A 22,503-nucleotide genomic window follows, 5' to 3' on the forward strand; every position below is an offset into this window, starting at 1 on the left:
GCTTGAGTCTCCTCCTTAGAAGAAACTCTCGTTGTACTTACTGGGACAAGACGATCTCTTGCTCCAACAAGACATTTTTGAACAATGAAGTTCAAAGAATATCGTTATGAGGATGAGCATATATAAACTTTGCTCATGATATTTTGGATTTGAAATCCTTATGTTGTTTATCTAGAAGAAATCAACTTGATGTCCTATAGAGAATAAGTTCTTTTTTGATTGATGTCCTATATATATATGAGATGAAATAATTGTACAACATCTATCATATAGAATAATGGGAAAGAGAGCCTCTTCAACATCTGTGTCTATTCGTGTTTTTCGAATGTATCTACTGGGTAAATCGTGAGAAACAGAGATAGAAATGTCACCGCTGGCAACGTGATAATACATCAAACATAACCCAGTGAGTGCTACTCTAACCCGTTGCGTGGGGAGACGACTGCGACCTTTTGAACTACGAATTTTCATAGTAGTCTAGACACGTGAAACTAGATTAACTTGACCCAAAAAACCTTTTTTTGGCTGTTGTACAACATTGGGGTATTTCCATACTTTGGCCGTAAGTTCCGCGACACCACACATGTAGAAAATGCATTTCCCGGTGTTTACGCAGCAGGCCAGCATTAGCAACCACTCCAAAAGCCGTAACACGCAATTACTGAGCTCAGCGTACCTTGAGTACACGCAAGCGCATAGACAAGAGAAAACTGGCTGCATCCGACAGCAACAACCGTCACTCACTCCTCACAGACTAAACAGAGTCGTTGCCCTCTTCCTCCCTCCTCAAGTCCACCCAACCCGTCCCAAGCCCGCACCTCCACCACCACCACCACCACCACCCTTCCTCCAAATCCCCAACTCGGCAGCCGGCTTTCCAATCTGAACTCACGGCAACACGGCCGTCGTCCTCTTCCTTCTCTTCCTCGGCATGAGCGGCTTCTTGGTAAGCACTGCACGCTTGGCTTCCCCAAGGACGCAAGAAACAGCTCCTGTTCTTGGAAAATTGGCTCCGATTGGTTCTTGCTCTTGGGAGCTGACCTATGATTTTGATTCTTGCTGGTGGAAAGCTAAGCGTTTTCGATTTGGTTTGATTCTTCTTGGTTCTTGTTGTTGTCGCGATTTGCTAGGCGGTGGTGGGCAAGATCGGCACGTTCTTGCTGTGGGTGCTCTTCCTGGTGTTGCAGACGGCCACCAAGATCGTCGGCAGCCTCCTGGCCGCACCAGCCGAGCCGCAAGAGGACCAGCAGCAAGAAGCGGCGGCGCGGCGCAGGTCGCCGCCAGCTTCGCCTCACCGCTACCCCTACGAGCCAGCGTCGGCGCCGCCGCCGCAGCTGTGGGACCCTCCGCAGCCGGCGTACTCTGCTTCTGCTCCCGCAGCGGATGAGTACTCCTCGTCCTCGAGCTTCCGGCGGCGGGCGAGTGCGCCGCCGCCGCTGGTTGAGGATGTAGTGGTGTCCTCCAGTGGCTACTCGCGTCCGGCGGCGGCGGCTGCTGCGCATTCCGTGTCAGGGCTTCCGCTGAGGGCAGTCGAGACGCGGGCGGTGCCAGCGAGGACGGCGGCGGTTGGGGGTAAGCGGCCGAGGCTGGAGAGGAAGTACTCCAAGATTGTGGACCAGTACCGCTCCTTGGATGAGGTATGTGTGTATGTAGCTTTGTATCAATTGTGGTGACGGTCAAATGTTGATTAGAATGGCAAAGAATAACATTATGAAGTTTGGGTAATTTCAACTTCCAAACTATACAGTTCTTGATATGCATGGACTACATGGATTTGGATTCTTTTTCTTCTCTTATCGAGATGCTGGATCAGAAATTGGTGACTATCTAGGCTAGTGTTGACTACTGTGAAGCTTTTACATCGTTGGTGGTGGATATAGCGGTATTAGATGGTATCACTAGTTTAAATTGTTGATGAATTGCTGACATGTGTTCTGTTTGCTGGTTAACTGGTGATAAGGATCTTTATGGAGGGAGATTCTGATGGTTCTAGTGATACCTTATATTCCGATAAAGACAGCTGACAGTCTCCACATATGTAGCAATTCTTTTGAGACTGTCTAACTTTATAGAAAGAGTGAATATTGTTAAGGTTGAGTACTGCCTAGAGAAGAAGCTTGCAAGCAGGAAATACCATGTTATGATATGGCTGTGTAGAGAAAGTATTTGTTTTTGAAGTTTCTGGTGCTGCTTGTATTTGGACTCGCAACAGTATATAACCATGCACAGTATTCCCTGAAAGTACCGAAGAGAGCTTTTACTATAAGTACTTCTAGGAACTTCAAACATTAGAAAATGGTCTTGTTAACCATAGCGCAAGTCATAGACATTTTGAAAGACTTGACGTTACTTCTTTAGTAAGTGAAACATGAATTTTTTTAAAGTTCATTTAGGACATCGACTGGGGGATTACGCCCACCTGATTTTTGTGCGCACCTGGGTTAAGCTTTGTTCGCAATCTTCCTAAACTCGTTTACGCCAACCAACCGATCTAAGCTCGGTTTTCAATTTCCTAAAGGTGTTAAGTGGTATGTGGAATCATAAGGCATGCACCATTTTTGAGAAATTGGACTGAGCATCCCTTTTTAGACAATGAAACAAGGAATAAATATACTTACTGTATATATAATCAAAAGTATGTCCATCTGTATGGAATGAATGTACTAGCCCACTAGGAACAGGAGACTGAAGAGAGAGAAAGAAAATAGTGGCACAATAGTACACACTAAAAACTGTTGAAACTGAAACATAGTTAAGTAAATTGCCTCCATACGGCCATACGATTATAACTGTTGCGTGTTGCCAAAATGGCACTGAAACAATTAGGATCGCCAAAAAGGCCTAAATTCATAAAAAATTGCTTCCACACCACTTTGGACGATTTTACCTTCCACCTTCCTCACTTCATCTTCTCTGTTGAGTTCTCCTTTTCTCCGGTGAGCTCATCTCCTTTCTCTGTCTCCTAACTCCATGCTGTCTTCCTCCTTACAGGCGGCTTTGCTCCCCGCCAACAAAGAATAAACACCTTTCCTTTCTTACATCACATTCTACTACATCCAGCAAACATACATGTTAACATGTTGGAATATAATTCCCTAATTTAAATACTCGAGCAAAATTGAAGCAGAACTTATGCCGAAATGAACGAGAAGCATAGACGCAGACCTGTGTTGTTCGTCGCAGTCGGCACTGGAGGGAATGAGGGTTGCCAGGAATCCTCTTGGTGACAGAAACCCCCAACCGCAGCGCAGCCTATCCAACAGGAAGGAGAAGAGGTTAGAGGTTTGGGAGAAACAGAAGTAGAGGGAGTACAAGACTACAAGAGCTCAACACAGAAGCTAGAATTGAACTGGAGAAGATGAAGTGGAGGGGAGTAAGATTAAAATTGTCCCTTGTGGCAATGTTTTTGACCAATTCAATGGTGTTTTGGCAATCCTACATGTCTGGGTGGTATTTTGGCAAAGCACATAAGACTCTGTAGTATGGGGGCAATTTTTCCATCGTGGTTCGTACATGCATATTTTGTTTAGTTCTATGTAAAAACTGGCCTAGTCCATGCAAATGCGTTACTATTGTGCCAACTACAATGACATAGTGGATATAGACTGATGTGCACTTGGAACGCGCTCTTTCGCTTTTGCAAGTGTCTTTTTCTGTGTAGTTCCACTGGCCTGAAAGACAAGAGCCATCAAACCATAATATGTTTATTATATTATGACTGCTGGGTGAATATTATGCTATATATGCAGGTTATTGAAGCATTAGCACAAGCTGGTCTTGAGTCTTCCAATGTAATCATAGGAATTGATTTCACAAAGAGCAACGAATGGACAGGTAGTTTGCGAACTTATCTGCAATGAAAGAAAGCATTCGTTCTTGATGCTTGAATATCTTCATTTGCAGGAAAGAATTCCTTCAATGGCATGAGCCTGCATCATATTGGTGACACCCCAAATCCTTATGAGCAGGCAATCTCCATCATTGGGCAGACCTTGTCAGCTTTTGACGAGGATAACTTAATTCCTTGCTATGGTTTTGGAGATGGTAATGCTTTAAGACTTCTATTAATATACCATGAAATTGTGAACGACTAATAGTTCTTTTTTTACAAAAATGCAGCATCTACGCATGACCAAGATGTATTTGCCTTCTATCCTGACGAAAGACCATGCAATGGTTTTCAGGAGGCGTTGGCTCGATATAGAGAAATTGCTCCTCATCTTCGTCTTTCCGGTATGAAAGTTTATTTTAGTTGTTATTATTTAGAATACACGATGTGTATGGATGTTATGTGGAGTTTTGAAATAATTGAGTGTAGTCCTTTGGACCTGTCCCTTTATTTCTAGTACTGGAATTAAAACTAGACTCGAATTAGGACTTAACACTCGAACATATATTTTTTTTTGTATTTTTCAAGGTCCTACATCATTCGCCCCAATAATTGAAATGGCCACAACCATCGTGGAGCAAAGTGGTGGCCAATACCATGTTTTAGTAATAATTGCTGATGGGCAGGTATACCCTGGTCCATTCCCATTTTTACTGCTATATTTCTGTTCAGATTATTATTTCATTGCCTTATTGTGAAGTGAGGAAAATGAAATGGATTGGTGGATTATTAGAACTGTCTCTGAAGCTATCATTGTACAGGTTACACGAAGTGTAGATACTGAATTTGGCCAGTTAAGTACCCAGGAGCAGATGACTGTTGATGCTATTGTACAAGCCAGGTAATGATTTATTTTATTTAGCAACAAATTTGCACTAATTTTGTATGTTTTCATAATGCTTGGAAATAGAAGATGTCGATGTATAAGAAAGCGCTTCATTATTTTTCCTCAATTTATAGACTGGAAAAAAATGGCAAGAAGATATTTCTATATCAGTTTGAAAGACCAGATTGCACAATACATGTATTTAGTTCAAAGTGTTTGTTACTTAATCAACATATTGTTTGGATTTCTTAGGCCTGCAACATCTAACTTTGATTATGAATATAGAGTACGATAATTAAACTCTCTGGGTACTATGGAATTGTATTTTGCACAACACTAGTAACTACTCTCAGGACTTAATCAGCTTTGTTTGTTGTGTTAGTCCATTTCTTGGAGTTACTAATAGGATGTTAAATGTGATAGGAACAAGCAATGAAAATTTCAAATCGGTTTAGGAAAGATTTGGATTTTAAACAGAATAGAATTTTTTTGAACATTATTACTCCAGGCTTATCAACTGCAGTTTAAACATGTACTTTTTTTATGCCAATAAGATTATACCAGGTTCATTCTAATGACATAATGGCATGAAAAATGGGTTATACAAGCAAGGCCATCCTTTCAATCCTGGAAATATCAGTTCTTGGAGGATGTTAGCCTCCATCTTCATAGGTATCCTTAGTCTGGGCATCTCTTCTTGGCTCAGTCTTCTTGTATGGTGCTGGTACTGTTTTGTTGTCGGCCATTCTTCTTCTAGTCAGACATGTACAGCTTTTTTCTCTTTCTGTTTTCTTTGGTCGTGTGTGGTTGTTATCGCTCTCCTTTTCCTATTTATAATATATTTACCAAAGTAGGGCTTCCCCTACTATATTCCTTAAAAAAAATGGGCTATACAATTGACTGCAAGGTTTGCAGCAAGACTGATAGCCGGTGGTGACCAGTAGAGTTGTTTTTGCTTTTGCCTTTTATATAGCTATGTTTGTTAATGAATTTCATGGATATCTATATACTATAAAGGAATAGTCACTGAAAAGGAACATGTGGATCAGTGTGCTCAAGATAAATACGGCAAGTTGTTTGAGAAGGTGTTATCACGTGCACACATCATTGCATTGGCAGCCATTTTCGGGTGGTCGGCAGATGATATTGATCAGGTCTGGTCAGCGGACGATCTAACAGTTTCTTAACTGTTGAATTATAACATTGGTCGTTCTCCACATTTATCTATGAATCCTACATCTTTTCTAATTTGGAATGCAAGAGGTCTCAATAAGATAGATAGACGCAATGATGTCCATAATGTGGTGACATCAACTAGAGCGGATATTGTTTGTCTGCAGGAGACGAAAATTGCATCCATTTCTGTTCGGCTCCTCTCGGTCCTTGGCCCGGAGTATGATCAGTGTGTATCTCTACCTGAGGATGGTACAAGAGGAGGGATTTCTACAAGAAATCCGTGATGTCCGAGCTCTTTGCCATGGTCCAGGCTTGTGGCTGGTGATTTTAACTTAATCTATCAAGCTTCCTACAAAATAATGGACATTTGAACAGGGCAATGATGGGTCGCTTTCGACACCTATTAGATGACACTGAAATTCAGGAAATTCCTCTTATTGGGCTGAAAGTATACATGGTCGAACAAATGTTCCTCCCCTACATTCGTCCGACTTGACAGGGCCTTTTGTTCTTCCGATTGGGTGGACATTTTACAGGATTCACTTCTCCAGAGTTCGGCTTCTTCGGTTTCTAATCATTGCCTGTTGATTCTCAGCCTCAAAGTCAACACCCATGGTAAATGTCGTTTTCATTTTGAAAGCTTCTGGCCTAATCTCCAGGGATTCGAAGAGGCCGTGCAACAAAATTGGAATGCTCCTGTTGTTGCAAGCTGTCCAATTGATCGTCTATACACCAAATTACAAAGATTAAGCAAGGGGCTTCAAAGATGGAGTCAGCGCAATGTTGGCAACATTGAAACTCAACTTGCCATGGCAAAGGAGGTTCTCCATCGCATTGAAATAGCAAGGGATTTTCGGCAGCTTTCAATAGAAGAAGAATGTCTACGCAAGAAGCTCAAATTACATTGTCTCGGCTTGGCCTCACTTGAGCGCAAGATCACACGACTGCGTTCTTGTATTCTCTACATAAAGGATGGTGACGCTAATACCCCTTTCTTTCACCAACAATCCCATTTTAGAAGAAGAAAGAATTTCATTGCTAAGCTCATGGTGGATGATCAAGTTGTCACGAGTTAGGAAGATAAGCATGTGGCTATGTTCAATTTTTATTCCGATTTGTTGGGTACAGCTCCACTATTAATCTCAATGACTTAAACATTCAGCAGCATGATCTTGAGACTCTGGATTCCTTCTTCACTGAGGAGGAGGTTTGGAAGACTGTAAAAGAACTACCACATGACAAAACCCCAGGGCCAGACGGTTTTACAGGCCATTTTTATATATCTTGTTGGCCAATTATTAAGCATGATCTCATGGAAGCACTGCTAGCTGTACAGCTTGGTCGAGGAGCTAAATTCAGATTAGTAAACACAGCCTTCATCACACTTTTGGCCAAGAAAGTCGATGCTATTCAAGTTAAGGACTTTTGCCTGATAAGCTTGATTCATAGCTTCGCCAAATTAGTAGCAAAACTAATGGCCAATAGACGCTCCGAAGCTAGCCACCATGGTCTCGACAAATCAAAGCGCCTTTGTCCAAGGGAGATGCATCCATGATAATTTTCTTCTTGTCCAACAGGCAGCAAAGTGTTAACATAGAAAGAGCCCCACGACCTCCTCAAATTGGATATTTCGAAGGCATTTGATTTGGTTTCATGGCCATTTTTGCTGGAGGTTTTGCGAAAGATGGGCTTTGGGCATCAGTGGTGCAACCTACTTTGTACCTTGCTGTCTACTGCCTCCACTAGAGTACTCGTGAATGGAGAAGCAAGAGAGTAGATTCCGCACCAGCTTGGCCTTTGACAGGGTGATTCGCTCTCCCCCATGATCTTTGTCTTGGTAATGGATGCTCTAAACTCTTTGACTAGCCAGGCTTCTCGAGAAGGTTTGCTGCAGCAACTCACAACTAGGGGTGTGCAACATCGAATGCCACTATATGCCGATGATGTAGTCTTGTTCCTTCAGCCAGTGCAGGATAACTTGGTCTTGATCAAAGAATTGTTACATATTTTAGAGAAGTTGCTGGGCTTAGGACTAATATTCTCAAGAGCTCTGCCACACCAATACAATGTGGTGAGGGTGAATTGGCTATCATTCAAGACCTTCTACCTTGTGAGGTGAAGAATCTCCTAACAAACTGATACTAATCTCAACAACCCAATCTCCTAACAAACTAATGTTAATCTCAACAAATCATAAAGCAACCGAGTAACAGAGTAGCTAACTGAATCCTAAAGCGCATGCAGCTGAACTTCCAATTATCCTGCTCGGCTGACTTAGCCACTATTTGAGGTAGGTTTCTTGGCACGCTGGCTGTAGGTATGGCCCACCATGACATCTCTCCCCTCGTCCGCAAGCAGCTCGTCCTCAAGCTTGAAGTTGGGGTAGCGATGCTTGAAATCCTTGAGCGACTCCCATGAGGCTTTAGATGGCGCCAGTCCTTCCCAATGGACTAGCAGCTCCTTGCGACCCCTTGCTAGCCGCAACTTGGCGACTTGAGCTGGCTGTGGAGGGACACCCATGGAGTAGGGGCGGCAGCGCTGGCAGCTTCGTGGGCGGATCGCCATAGAATGGCTTGAGGACACCCACATGGAAGATGTTGTGAATGCAAGCGTTGTTCGAAAGACGCTGGCGGTATGCAACCTCATTGACGCGACCAATCACTTCATACGGCCCGAAGTAGCGAGGCCCAAGCTTGGTGCGACCCTTGACAGAGAGTGACGATGCATGGCGATGAAGTAGACTTAGCCACACCCACTGAACAATGGCGTACTCGCGTTCTTGATTACCGGTGTCGTAATGTCGCTTGTGGAACTGTTGCGCTTGCTTCAGGCGGTCTCGGACTTAGGACAGAAACTTGTCGCGGTCGGCCAGAAGCTGGTTCGCGGTCGGCAGGTTGGTGGAGCTTGACGTGTACGTGCGGAGAGATGGTGGTGGCCGCCCATAGACGACGGCGGACGACGAGGTCTGCAGGGATGTCTGGTACGACCTGTTGTACATGAACTCCGCCCAAGGAAGCCAACGGAGCCACTCACGTGGCCAATCTCCTGTCAAGCATCGCAAGCACACCATGATTATTTTGTTCACTACCTCCGACTACCCATCAGACTATGGGTTGAAGGTGGAGCTGAGGTTGAGCTTTACTCCGACTAGCTTGAAGAGCTCAGTCCAGAACCCACTTGTGAAGATTGGGTCCCTATCACTTACTATCGACGTGGGAAAGCTGTGGATCCGAACAATCTCGTCTACGAAGATGCGCGCCACCTTGTGAACCGTGTACGGGTGCGCGAGCGGCAAGAAGTGCACCATCTTGGAGAACCAGTCGACGACTGTGAGAATGATAGTTTTGTTGTGGACGCGTGGCAATCCTTGGACAAAGTCCATTGGTATGTCGGACCAAATCGTCGTTGGGACGCCGAGTGGGTGAAGAAGACCTGTCGGTTGAAGTTGCTCTCCTTTGTTCTACTGGCACGTCGGGCAAGTGCGCACGTGGTCCTGCACCACCGTCCGGGCATTGGGGACATGGAAATTAGCCCGCAGACGGTGGAGCGTCTTTTGAACACCCTCGTGGCCGGTGTTGTGGACGACGACGAGGACGATCGGTAGGGACGGGGAGGTTGGTGAGATGTAGACGCGCCCCTTGAACGTGATGAGGCCGTCGTGGGCAGCCCAAGGGGCACATTGTTGTCCCGCCACGATGGAGTCGCGGAGCGCCTGCAGCGTCGTGTCTGTGGCTACTTCCTGACGGAGGTCATCGAAAACGGTGAAGTGGACCACTGTCAGGGTCATGGATACCATCGGTGTATCCGTGTCGCAGCACAACATGCGTCGTCCATGATGTTGGTGTTCCTCGGCTTGTACTCTATATGGAAGTTGTAACCCAGGAGCTTGCTGACCCAATGATGTTGGGGAATCGTTGACAACCTCTGATCAAGCAAAAATTTCAACCTGTAATGGTCAGTACGTACCAACAAGTGATGACCCCATACATACGGGCACCAGTGGCGCACTGCCTGAATGAGCCAATCAGTTCACGCTTGTATGCCACCAATTTGACATGGCATGCAGCAATGGGCCTATTGAAGAACGCGATGGCACTAGAGCTCTAATGTAGGACCGCACCGATCCCATGACCTGATATGTCACACTCGACAATGAAATCGGCGGAGAAGTCAAGCAACAGCAACGCTGGAGCCGTCGTAATGGCCATCTTGAGATTGTTGAATGCGAGGTTAACGGCTTCAGTCCATGCAAACGCTTCCTTCTTCAGCAGCTTCGTGAGGGGTGCGGCGGTGGTGCTGTAATCTTGGATGAACTTGCGGTGCTATACTGCAAGCCCGAGGAAGCCACGTATGACCCGGACTGAGCGCGAAGTCAGCCACTCCATCACGGCACGCACCTTCTGTTAATCCATGGACACACCCGAGGCGGAGATCACGTGCCCTAGGTAAGCCACAGACTCCTCACCGAAGAAGCATTTGGATCGTTTGAGGAAGAGGCGATGCTGTTGCAGAACCTGGAACACGGAGCGCACTTGTTGGAGGTGCTTGGACCAGGAAGCGTTGAAAATCACGATGTCATCGAAAAACACGAGCATGAAGCGGCGCAAGAACGGGTGAAGGATTGGTGAGGCTGAATAGCATCACTAGGAATTCGAACAACCCTTGGTGCGTGCGGAACGTTGTCTTGGCGATGTCGTCAGGATGCATCAGCACCTGGTGGTACCCCGACCACAAGTCGAGCTTGCTGAAGAATTTGGCGCTGTGAAGTTCGTCGAGGAGCTCGTCCATGACAGGGATGGGGAACTTGTCCTTGATTGTGGTCGTGTTCAGCACGCAATAGTCCACATAGAAGTTCAGTGCCATGCGCCGTCGCTTTTCTTGACGAGCAGTACTAGTGATGAGAAGGCAGAAGAGCTGCGTCGGATGGTGCCTTGGCGGAGCATTTGGTCACACTGCCGCTCCAGTTCGTCCTTTTATAGCTGCGCATACCGGTATGGCCGCACCGCAATGGCGTCCGTCCCGGCCTTGAGATGGATGCGGTGGGTGTAGGCGCGGGCCGGTGGTAGGTCGTGTGGTTCTGCGAATATATCAGGGTAGTTGTCGCAGAGCTCCTCCTACCCCGTCTCGTGCACACCATGGTTTGATGCGGGTGACGTGCTCTCGGAACACCATGCCAGAGGACGTGACGACCATTCCAGAAGAACGCCATCATTAGGGTAGTGAAGTCCCACGTGATCGGCCCAAGCGTGCACAACCACTGCACACCTAAGATGATGTCGAAGTCGGTGAGGGGAATGACGAAGAAATCTAGTATGAAGTCGTCGGCATCGATCCCCATGTTGATGCTACGGCACAGCCCCAGGCCAGTGACCCGATCGCCGTTGGCGACCATGACGCTGATGTTCGCGCGCCCCATGATTGAAATGCTGGTCGCCACCATCGCTTGCTCGGCGACGAAGTTATGTGTCGACCCCAAGTCCAGGAGGGCGGTGAACGTGACGCCATGCACCCACGCAGCAACGCAATGTCTGGGTCGAGCGAGGCTCGATGCCAATCAGCGCCGTGAGGGAGATAGCCGGCGTCTCGTTGGTGTCGTCTAGCCCATGATCATCGATCTCCACGGGATGCACTTCTAGGACGAAGAGTTGCTTGCACTTGTGGCCGTGATAGAACTTCTCTTCGCAATTGAAGTAGAGGCCAAGCTTCCGGCGTTCCTCCATCTTCGTTGGTGTGAGGATTTTACGCGGCAGGGTGTGTGTGGCTGCTGAGGTGACCGCCGGTGCTCCCGCTCCTGTGGACGTCTCGCCACGGACGGACGTGACAAAGATCGCAACGTAGTGGTCTTGGCGACCAGCTGACCCCTGCACTGGGCGCACCGCTCGAACGCACGCCCCGAGCTCATGGCCTTGTCGAGTGTTGTAGGTTCCTGGAGTTCAACGTCGATTTGCACCGGCTCGCCCAAGCTGGCGGTGAAGATGTTGATCTGTTGACGCTCCATCAGCGGCCTAGCGCGGCAGAGCAACGCGAGAAACTGCTCACTGTAGTCCGCCACAGAGCCGGTGCGCTTGAGGGCCGTCAATGCCCCGAGTGGGTTGCTCCGCATCGGTGGCCCGAACTTGGTGTGGACGAGCTCAATGAAGTGGAGCCAGGAAGGTTGGTCGATCTCATGTTCAATGTAGTAGTACTACATCTGTGTAGGACCATTCATGTTGAACAAAGCAAGCCATACCTTGTCGATCTATGGTGTTTGCTGGCCACAGATGCAATGCTCGCAGTGGTGGAGCCATGGTAGCGGGTCTTCCCAGCCGTCGTAGGATGGGAAATTCAGTTTGTGGAACTTGGGAACGCCATCGTGTTGAGGCTGTGGTCACTCGCCCTGGGTTGTCCTAGTTGACGGGGCTCTCGTGGTCTGTGCTGCTCGGCTTGCCACCGAGGAGGCCCTTCTTCTTCCATTCGGCATTGGCTGTTGCTGTGTCGGTGGCGATGTCGTCCAACGTCCGGCCGCGGCCATGTTCCAGACGGTTGATGGCGATATGGTGTGCTGACTATTGTTGCTCGACATCCTTTTGCTCGGACGCGAGAGTCGAACTTGTTGTGGAGTCTTGTTGTCCAGCGACAATTGCTCGAGAAGGTCATGGATGGCCTTGAGGGCAGCGTCATTGCCGTCACCGCTCATGGCTGAAGGTGCAGCGGACGTCCTTGGCGTCTCTGGTACCAAAGATGTCACGAGCTCTATGCCTCGGGGAGGGTTGGATCAGATTGGGTAGTGGTGAGAGATAGGAGGCCATGGCCTTGGACCTCGACAGTGTGGCGGTGGAGCCGTGGTCGGCTCACCGCACCAACAAGGCAGGGCACAAACAGAGAGAAAAGGGGATAACTTTCTGCTTGCTTATTCATCGATGTCGATTACCTTTTATAGCATAAGGGTGGCACTAATCCAATCCCCTAACAAACTGATACTTACCTCAACAATCCAATCTCCAAATAACTGATGTTAATCTCAACAAATCATAAAGCAACCAACTAATAGACTAGCTAACAGAATCCCAAAGTGCAAGCAGCTGAACTTCCAATTATCCTCCTCAATTGACTTAGCCACTAGTCGAGGCAGGCTTCTTCTTGGCTCACCGGCTATAGGTACGGCCCACCATGACATTGACGTTGCCACCTTCTCTGGTTGGTGGAACCGTGCAGTCAAGCTAGTGGACAAACAACACTGAAATGGCTTCAATTCCTTGATCATCTTGGTAGCATGGGAGATTTGGAAACATCGCAACGATTGCATTTTCATCAACGCTGCTACGAGTGTATCCTTGGTGGTGCAAACAGTAGAGGTGGAAGGAACCCTATGGTGCACAGCCGGAGCTTAGAGCCTCCGGGGCCTTATCTAGGGCTTGTGTCCTTGCTTTTATGGTCGTCCTTTTCGCTTGTGTGTGGCGCGTATGTGTGCTATGACCTAGTGTGTGGGTTTTTGCGTGTGTTGTGTGTGAGGGTTTTTGCATGTGTTGTGTGTGTGGTGTTGTACATTTGGTACTCTTTTTTCGTAATGAAATGACATGCAACTCTCCTGTGGCGTTTGAGAAAAAAAAAAACTATAAAGGAACAAGATGTTTGTTGCATCATGTATTATGAGCTTTTAGCAAACTTGTGTAGTTGATTGAAGAAGGCTGCTTGCAGAGCCAAAATCTCAGACCTTTCTTTTGTATGTGCAGTGCGAAAAACAATAACTTGATAATGACCAATTTATTGTATGGTATTTTAGATAGGACAGCAGTCGTTAATTAACATTGCATCAACAACCCATTTTTAATTTGTTCTTTTTTTTATTGCAGCGAATTTCCCTTGTCTATAATTTTGGTTGGAGTTGGAGATGGTCCATGGGACATGATGAAGGAATTTGATGACAACATACCCGCTAGGTCTTTTGACAACTTTCAGGTAGGTGCCAAAATACATGAAAACTTCCTGGCTTGTTAGCCAGAATAACTAATTACAACCTTGACATTTGCCCTCATAGTTTGTCAACTTCACTGCGATCATGTCAAAAAAGATAAGTCAAAGCAAAAAGGAGACAGAGTTTGCCCTTTCAGCACTCATGGAAATTCCTTTGCAGTACAAGGCAACATTAGAGCTTGGAATTTTAGGGTATGGAGAAACAAGAGCGAGACCAATCACGCATACATATTTGTTGATCGATTCTATTGGACCTAATTCACTCCTTTTCTGCTCTTGTATTTAATAACCAGGCGTCGACTTGCAAAGTCACCTGAGCGGGTTCCACTTCCTCCTCCTTTTTCAAGTTACAGAACAATCTCAAGAGCAGCACCCTCTCGGGCAAATAGCTATCGAAGTGTGCCTTCACATCCTAGAGAGGAGCCAACTGTAGATTCAGCAATCACAGCATCTGTTACATCCCCAGCAGCCGATACTAGAGTTTCAGAAGCCCAAGTATGTGAAATTCCATCCTTCTACCTTGTAGGATCTTTTTGTTGATTCACAAAAGGCAAAAATATGGTTAATAGTTTATCTGGTGAAACGGGGGAAAAATGTTTCCATAATATTTGAGATTTCTGTTTAGTTTTATGGAAACTGGACAATTTAACTTTTTCGATAATCATTGTTTGACTATATATAAGAGTTTGAGCCTATGGTAATAGTGTCCAGCTTGCCCAGGTGAAATCTCAGTTATAATTTTTGGTGTAATAACATTTTTGTCCTTGAGGGCAAGTTACTAGGTCAATATGTTTGTTAGTGTAGCATGAGTCAAAATGATTTTGACTAGAAGCATGGGTTAGGGACTGTTCTCTGTTCAGCGAAAGTAAAATATCAAAGGCTAGACACAGCTACAGTAAAGGTCAAGTACATATGTTTATTTATCTTGCTCACTTTTGGGAAATTACAAAATATTAAACCCCCATTTGCCCTGTAACAACCATATTGGAATGTAATTCCTTTTATAAAACACCCTTGTGAAACCATATATTTTACGAGTTAATGCAAACTTACGTCTATTTACACAATTAACTACCCCTGTGATTGTCCTTGATGGTTTTAGTTTATACATTGGTTTACTTTCTCTAAGAAATCTAGAAAACACATAATTATGTTGTCGTTCATGAACTTCCGATATTCTCATTCTTCCTAAACAGCGTGCACGATTTATTTACTGAAATTTAACCAATGGCTAATTACGCATTTTTTGTCCTACTATCTGTAGCTCTGCCCAGTTTGCCTTTCCAAACCCCGGGACATGGCATTTGGTTGTGGTCACCAGGTGAAACTTACAACGATATGCTCGACTGATGTTCTGCTTCATGCATCATTGGTTTACATGGTTTAACTGAATTTATTTTTTCTTTACATACAGACGTGTTCTGAATGCGGACCGCAAGTCGCAGATTGTCCCATCTGTCGAAGGTCCATTGACACAAGAGTAAAACTGTACTAATTATCTGCCGTGCCAAACTAGGTCTCGCTGACGTATATTCGAGCTGGAAGCAGAAGCCACATTATCCAATGAAGTATTCTATTAGACTATTAATGCTGTAGTGTGTATTAATTTAATAAAAGCATCTGTATAAGAATTAAAAAGGAGAATGAAAGTTTCATGCCTCTTCTGCTGTTTTTACTGTATGTATTGGTGAGCTAATTATTTTATTTTTGCGGTGCTACATTTTATTAGGGTTGACCTGGGGAGAGTATCACAGTGTGATTTGGTGTTTTTTCACCTATGTGTCTTTCTACCGTTTAGCCTGTCCCTCTTGCCTAGGCGATCAGGGCTCCTATTTACAGGGTCATGCGTAGCTTGTCGTACAAGTTATCATAATGTACAAATATCTAGGATCTGATCGAATTATTGGGTCTTATTTCGGATAACTATTTTGTACCCTTCTTAGGAGATAAATGTCCACTGTAGTAACTATCGTGGTGTCTGCCCCCTGAAAGGGGCGAGCCGATCATCAATTACGGCCCGGTGTTGTACTATCAGGGGTGTCAGGATAGCTTTCATTACGCTGGGGTGTTAAAGCAGCGTCGACCAATCTAGGCATTTAATGTCGCTCACTTCCTTGTAGGCGAAGCATGACTGGTGCTTCCCTTCCGCCAGATCTTTCCTGAGGCCTGATGACTCACCTTGTAGCCTCCGGGAAGCCGACCCGAGCAGCTGGAGACGGGGGCTTCGGGGGACGAAGGCTTCAGGAGGCAGGACTCCGGAAGGTTGGGGCTTCGGGAGACCGAGGCTTCGGGAGATCGAGGTTTCGGGGGGTCGGGATTCGGGAGGCTTGGCGTTTGGGAGGCTGAGCCTTCAGGAGGCCGGGCTGATTAAGCCAAAGGAAGGCTTCGCAGGTACGAAGAGGTGGTGTGAAGGAGCCTTGATGGCTTTGGAGGTCAAGCCTTTAGTTGAGGGTCCGGAGATAAAGGTTCCGGAGGGACCTGGATAGTAATCTTCAACCATCATTCTGAGGCTGGTTTATTTTCCCCCAACAGTATCCCCTCATTCTTGGGCCCTGATGTTTCAGAGGGGGGAGAGGACGTAGAGAAAAACCAACCCCAGCCTGGTACAGTATCAAGGATGCTCGATGGCAATTCCCTGTCCTTAAGAAGTTTTTTCGCCGGGAACCGTGGGCGTCGATAGCGAGGCCCAAGGCTGATGGCGTATTGGTGGTGGCGATATGCTCCGGAGCTTGTTGGAGCTAGTATGCACGGTGTCGGGACCCCGGGCCAGAGGGGCGTCGATGGAAGTGGTGTTACTCTAGGGTATGTGCTGAGGCCGATACAGGCTATCTGGATTCCTTCGGTAATGGTTCTTCTTGCCTTTTGAGGTCGCCAGAGTAGAGATTACGTGTAGGATCAGGGGACCTTACGCGTTTGCCTGCCAGGATGAGACGTGCCACTGTCGCGTTCTGACTGGACAATGCGAGGGGTTGTTTAGGGTCTTGTGCCCACGCCCCTATCGCGCGCCAAAATGAGTCTAGGTTATTAATGTGACGGGGACATCCGTGCGAGAAAACGAGGCATTCATCGTGGAGCGCTACCACGCGCTGGCGGAACGACCGGGGTATGGCCACGGTCCCCTCAGGCATTCAATGGGGGACACCGCTGCGTCGGTTCAGCTTCATCTCCCGAGCTTACATGGCTGCTTGGCCTAGGTATAAAGCTAGGGTCACTCGGCTGGATTCTCCACAGCTCTACGAGTGAGCGGTTAACCTTGTCTTGAGTATGGTGTCGTCTTCCTCCTTATCCTCTTTGGAGATATCGATGATCTCGACGGCTTCTTTGGGAGCCGGACTGTTTTGGTCGTCAGCGGAGGCGTCGGTGGCTACTCCGCTCCTATCTTTGAAGGGGAGGCGGCTGCTTGCCGCTTCGGCCCGACCCTTGGTTTGGGAGGCCACGCCAGTCGAGATCATCGATATCTCCGATGACGATGAGGAGATCGACTAGGATCTCCTGCGGGGGGAGAGTGAGCAGGCGTCTGCGGAGACGACGGTGACTTTAATGGCGAAGGAGGAGGCCGGGAAGGCGAGAGAGAAGGCCCCGCCGGTGACCTCCTCGGACTCTTCTTCGTCCTCCGATAACTCGAGAGCCGACTACTGTATCGGCTTCCGCAACGGCAGGCCGCAGATGAGGCGCATACACCGCCTCATGCGTGGCCCCTGCCGGGACCCGTAGGAGGTGAAGGCGGTCTTCTGGAGGGAGTTCTTGGTGAAGTCGTGAGGCATTCATGTCTCACGGTCGACCGTGGCCTTGCTGTGGGCCCATGGTTTGACTTAGTCACCTTGTACTCTTTCTCACCTTGTTTTGCTCTGTCGGGGTCTATCTTCTTCGTAGCAATTTCTGTACTATCGCTTTTGTATGTATCCTCTGGATGTACTAGTTGTTTAATAATATAACCTTTGGGGACGGTCATATCTCTTTCTGTATCAGAGTGCAAGGGGATCTTTCGAACGGGTGACTGTATGTGTGTGTGCCTTCGTGCCTTCGAGCCACGCTTCTTCATCCCCTTCGTAGGCAATGGCTAGTTTTTCGGATGACCGAGGTACCGAGCCTTTGCATAGATCATTGCCGGTTTCGTTCCTTCTAGGGGAGAGGTGGCTTCGGGAATCTGGTGGTGGTAGATACATAGGGTAACTAAGGAGGGCCGGGTGAAGCAGTGGAGACCTTCTCATTCTCGGTTATTGTGTACTCCTCGGGCTTGGCACAGGTAGGGTCTTCTTTCAAATTTGTTCCAGATTTCTGACCCAACGAAGTCCATCTGGAACTTTTGGAGACAAGATCCGGAGGTGGTCCTTGACTCTTCGGGTTCCTTAGCCACTGCCTGGCTTCGAAGGCGATCAGATTGAAGCATGGCGACAGCGTTGTTGGAGGCGAAGCCGAAGGCTAGGCGGGAAAGGTGGTCCGCGACCCCCTCGGCCCTTAGCCGCTGCCCGGCCTCGGAGGTACTCCGTCCGGAGCATGGCGACGGCGTGTCAGAGGCGAAGCCGAAGGCTAGGTGAGAGGGGTGGTCTGCGACCCCCTCGGCCCTTAGCCGCTGCAATGAATTTGCGGCCTCTGCAATGGATAGTCGAGTGTTCCACTATGTTTCCCGTTTCACGCATCATGGGCTTGTATTAAATGTCAGTATAACGCTCATAAAATAACGTATGAAATGTGTCTTTAAAGGAGATGGTAGGGTAATGATTTTACCTTTTACCATACGTGTTGAGTCACGCGGGTCATACCTTTCCCTGTAGGGAGGGTGATTTTTATATCCCTTTGATCTGTTTGCTGTGCCCTTTGGAGGCTAGTGGCTTTCATACCCCTTCAGTACGGAGGCAGTTGCCTTCAAGATACCGGGGTACTCTTTTTGTTAGGTCCTTTCAGAACCTTTATGCTCGGTGTAGTTTTCGGGAAACATCCCCATTTGCGGGGGTTTTTGGAAGTCTCTCCATTTTGGCCTAGGTTTGGTAACGCTCTTTGTCTTTGCCAGAGGTTTTTGTAGATCACTCTGTTGTGCGGAGGTTTGGTAAAGCTCTCCGTTTTTTGCCGAAGGTTTTGTAAAACACTCAGTTGTGTGGAGGTTTGTTTGGTAAAGCTCTTCGTTTTTTTCCGGAGGTTTTGTAAAATACTCCGTTGTGCGGAGGTTTGGTAAATATCTTCATTTTTGCTAGAGATTTCGTAAAACACTCCGTTGTTCGGAGGTTTGGTAAAGCTCTCCATTTTTGCCAGAGGTTTTGTAAAACACTCCGTTGTGCGGAGGTTTGGTAAAGCTCACCGTTTTTGCCAGGGTTTTGTAAGACTCTCCGTTTTTGTCGGAGGTTTTGTAAGACTCCATTTTTGCTGGAGATTTTGTAAGACTTTCCGTTTTTGTCGGAGGTTTTGTAAGACTTTCCGTTTTTGTCGGAGGTTTTGTAAGACTCCTTGGCATGCATTAATGCCGAAGGCCCTACACACTATCAGAGCTACGCACTACCTTCCAAGAAACCTAGGCAGTCTTGCCTTCCAGGTGACCTAGGCGTGCTATGCCCGCAGTGTGTAGGCTTATCATGCTCCTGAGGAAACGCCTGGGGTGCACCGCAACACTGTCCACCAAGGATGTGCCCTGGCACGTGGCATTTATACGACCGAAACTATGCAATACCTTCCAAGAAACCTAGGCTTGGTGCCTTAGCGGTGACCTAGGCATGCTGCACCCACATTATATAAGCATGTCGTGCAATGAGGATTCCTTGTACCAGCATTCCTCAGAGCACCGCATCCTCACATTAGGGCAGTCCCCTAATATGTGGCGTCTACACACTATCGAAGCTACATAATACCTTCCAGTAAACCTAGGCAGTCTTGCCTTCCAGGTGACCTAGGCATGCTACGCCCACGGTGTGTGGGCTCCACTGCCTACCAGGGCAAAGCCTACCCTCCAGGAAACCTTTTTAGGTGACCTTGGGTTTAGACAAGCAATGTTTACTGGTGTGTGGCCCTGTCACGCCTCCGAAGAAATCCCTCGGGGGCGCCGCAACTACATTACCAAGGAAGTCCCTTGATAACCAGCATCTACACACTATTGAGGCTACATAATACCTTCCAGGAAACCAGACAGTCTTGCCTTCCAGATGACCTAGGCATGCTACGCCCACGGTGTGTAGGCATGTCGTGCAACGAGGATTCCTTGCGCCAGCATTCCTCAGCTCAGAGCACAACATCTTTACCACCGAGGACATCCCCCGAGGCGTGGCTTCGACACTCGAGGCTATGCAAATGCCTTCTAGGGCACCCTGGGCATAATCTGCTTTCCAGGTGACGCGACGCCTGCGGTGTGTGGGCCTCACTTTCTACTGAGACTACGCAATGCCTTCCAGGAAATCTAGGTAGTCTTGCCTTCCAGGTGACCTAGGCATGCTATGCCCACGGTGTGTAGGCATATCGTGCAATGAGGATTTCTTGCGATAGCATTCCTCAAAGCACCGCATCTCCGCCACCGAGGATATCCCCCGAGTCGTGGCTTTGACACCCGAGGCTATGCAAATGCCTTCCAGGGCACCCTGGGCATAATCTACCTTACATGTGACCTAGGTATAAGTGGCGCCCACGGTGTGTGGGCCTCACTGTCTACTGAGACTACACAATGCCTTCCAGGAAATCTAGACAGTCTTGCCTTCTAGTTGACCTAGGCATGCTACGTCCATGGTACGTGGGCGTGTCACGCCACCCGAAGATGTCCCATGGGCGGCGCCGCAACACGGTCTATCAAGGAAATCCCTTGATATGTGGCAACTACACTTCTGAGTCCGCACAATGCCTTCGAGGAAACCTGGGCAGACCCACCCCCCATGCGACCTAGGCACGATGCGTCTGCAGGAGTGTAGGGATTTTGCATAGTGATACTAGCTAAGTTTTGCAGTCTACTGTTGGCAATAAGAAGCTAATTGTAGTATAAAACATAGCTAGATTATATAACTCTTCATGCTAAATGAGGATGTAACTTAAGTTCTACTGCTTCTACCTAGTGGCTATCTATTGCAAAAGACTTCTAGAAATAAGGTTGGAGGCCTCCAACATACTCTAACTTTACTGTATAAAAGATAGATCACTAGATAAACTACTAACAGTTAATAGTGGGCGTACCTTTGTAGGAATCAGGCCTCTATTGTGAGGCTTGAGGCCTCGAAGCCTGTGGCTAGGCCGGGAGAGGGGGTGCTTGACCCCCTCAGCCCTTAGTCGTTGCCCGGCTCTGGAGGTAATCGGTCCGGAGCCTCAAGACGGCATGTTGGAGGCGTAGTCGAAGGCTAGTCGGGAGAGGCAGTCCTCGACCGCCTCGACCCTTAGCCGTTGCCCAGCTCCGGAGGTAATCTGTTCGGAGCCTAGCGACGGCATGTCCCCGACTCAGTTCTCGTTGCTGGATATGGTACCGTTGGTAGTAGGGTTGGTAGTGACGGTGCAGGGTTGAGGGGCTGGGGATTTTCCCAGGAGTTTGCCCCAGGCCTCCGAACCTTGCGTCGTCCTTCACCGGCTCATTCTATGGCTAGGTATTCTACTTGCCTTCCGAGGTATTACTCCCAGAAGGTCATGAAGGTGTGACAGTCGTTGGTGTTGTGGCCGCGCCCTGGTCTTTGTAGGATGCACCCGTGTTCCTCTAGGGGCATCGAAGCTTGGAGTTGTCGTTGGGGTTGCTGTCAAAGGCGGCGTGTCCCGGAGCCTGTGGTTTCCCAAGGTCTCCTTCCCCTTTGGGAGACTGTCGAGGCTGCTCAGTGAACCGAATTTTGGAGCCGAAGTGGTTCTGACTATGCCTCTCTGAACCAGGTGGGCTTGGGGTTCCCTGCGTGTGGTTGGTGTTGCGAGGGTGGCGTCGGAGGCGCTGGCGAGGTCTACACACCCTGGAGCCCTGCGTCTCCTTGGGGCCCTATTTTGCTTGAGGGGCCCAAGTAGGACGCTGGTTGGATAGGCTTTTCGAAGATGTTGGCTCGCTCGGGGTATCCCAGGTGTTTTCAAAGGAGATATTTTGGGACCAAGCCCAGGCGAGAACACTCCTGGGTTGGACTGCCCAGAACCACTGGAAGACAGCCTGCTTGGCTGTGGCTTCGGCCGCGTCCTCTCCTGAGGCGGCGAGGTCTTCGTTGTGCAGAGGCTGAAAGGCCTCCGGCCATCTGGAGTTCCTGTACCGACCCAAGGTTCTGGGTTAGCTAAGGTCGGAGGAACTTCGTCCCACACGACAGCGGGGCTGGAGCATGTATACGGTGCGCATGCTTGCAACAGTGGGTATGACGATTTTGGCTAGCACTTTGGTGGTTTTCCTGGTGGATTCCTACCTCACTTAGCACTTCTGTGTTCGAATCCCCAAGGACGGCATGCTGTTGAAGCAAGATTTCATCTTGCCCCAATAAGTATGGCGAGAGTTTCTTCTAAGGAGGATACTCAAACTTGGAGACGAAGTTTAAGAGTAAGGAACATCACAAATGTATTACTGGTAGAAAAAATGGGTCGACCTAGGGAGAGTATCATACTGTGACTTGGTGTTTTTTCACCTCTGTGTCTTTCTGTCGTCTAGCCCGTCCCTCTTGCCCAGGCGACCAGAGCTCCTATTTATAGGGCCATGCCTAGCTTGGCGTATAAGTTATCACAATGTACAAATATCTGGGATCTG

General features: G+C 47.9%; 1 protein-coding gene across 1 annotated transcript; it reads left to right on the forward strand.

The window, feature by feature from the left end:
- The first annotated feature begins 722 nt into the window (after positions 1-722).
- LOC133905907 (E3 ubiquitin-protein ligase RGLG2-like) lies at positions 723-15,505 on the forward strand. Its single transcript, XM_062347709.1, has 12 exons — positions 723-946; positions 1,131-1,637; positions 3,750-3,834; positions 3,904-4,044; positions 4,120-4,233; positions 4,418-4,515; positions 4,651-4,730; positions 13,724-13,829; positions 13,909-14,036; positions 14,138-14,339; positions 15,109-15,165; positions 15,259-15,505. The coding sequence occupies exons 1-12, from the start codon at positions 932-934 to the stop codon at positions 15,337-15,339; spliced, it is 1,614 nt and encodes a 537-aa protein (XP_062203693.1). The 5' UTR covers positions 723-931; the 3' UTR covers positions 15,340-15,505.
- Positions 15,506-22,503: the final 6,998 nt, after the last annotated feature.

Source organism: Phragmites australis, chromosome 23 (assembly GCF_958298935.1).
Source record: "Phragmites australis chromosome 23, lpPhrAust1.1, whole genome shotgun sequence".
NCBI lineage: Eukaryota > Viridiplantae > Streptophyta > Magnoliopsida > Poales > Poaceae > Phragmites > Phragmites australis.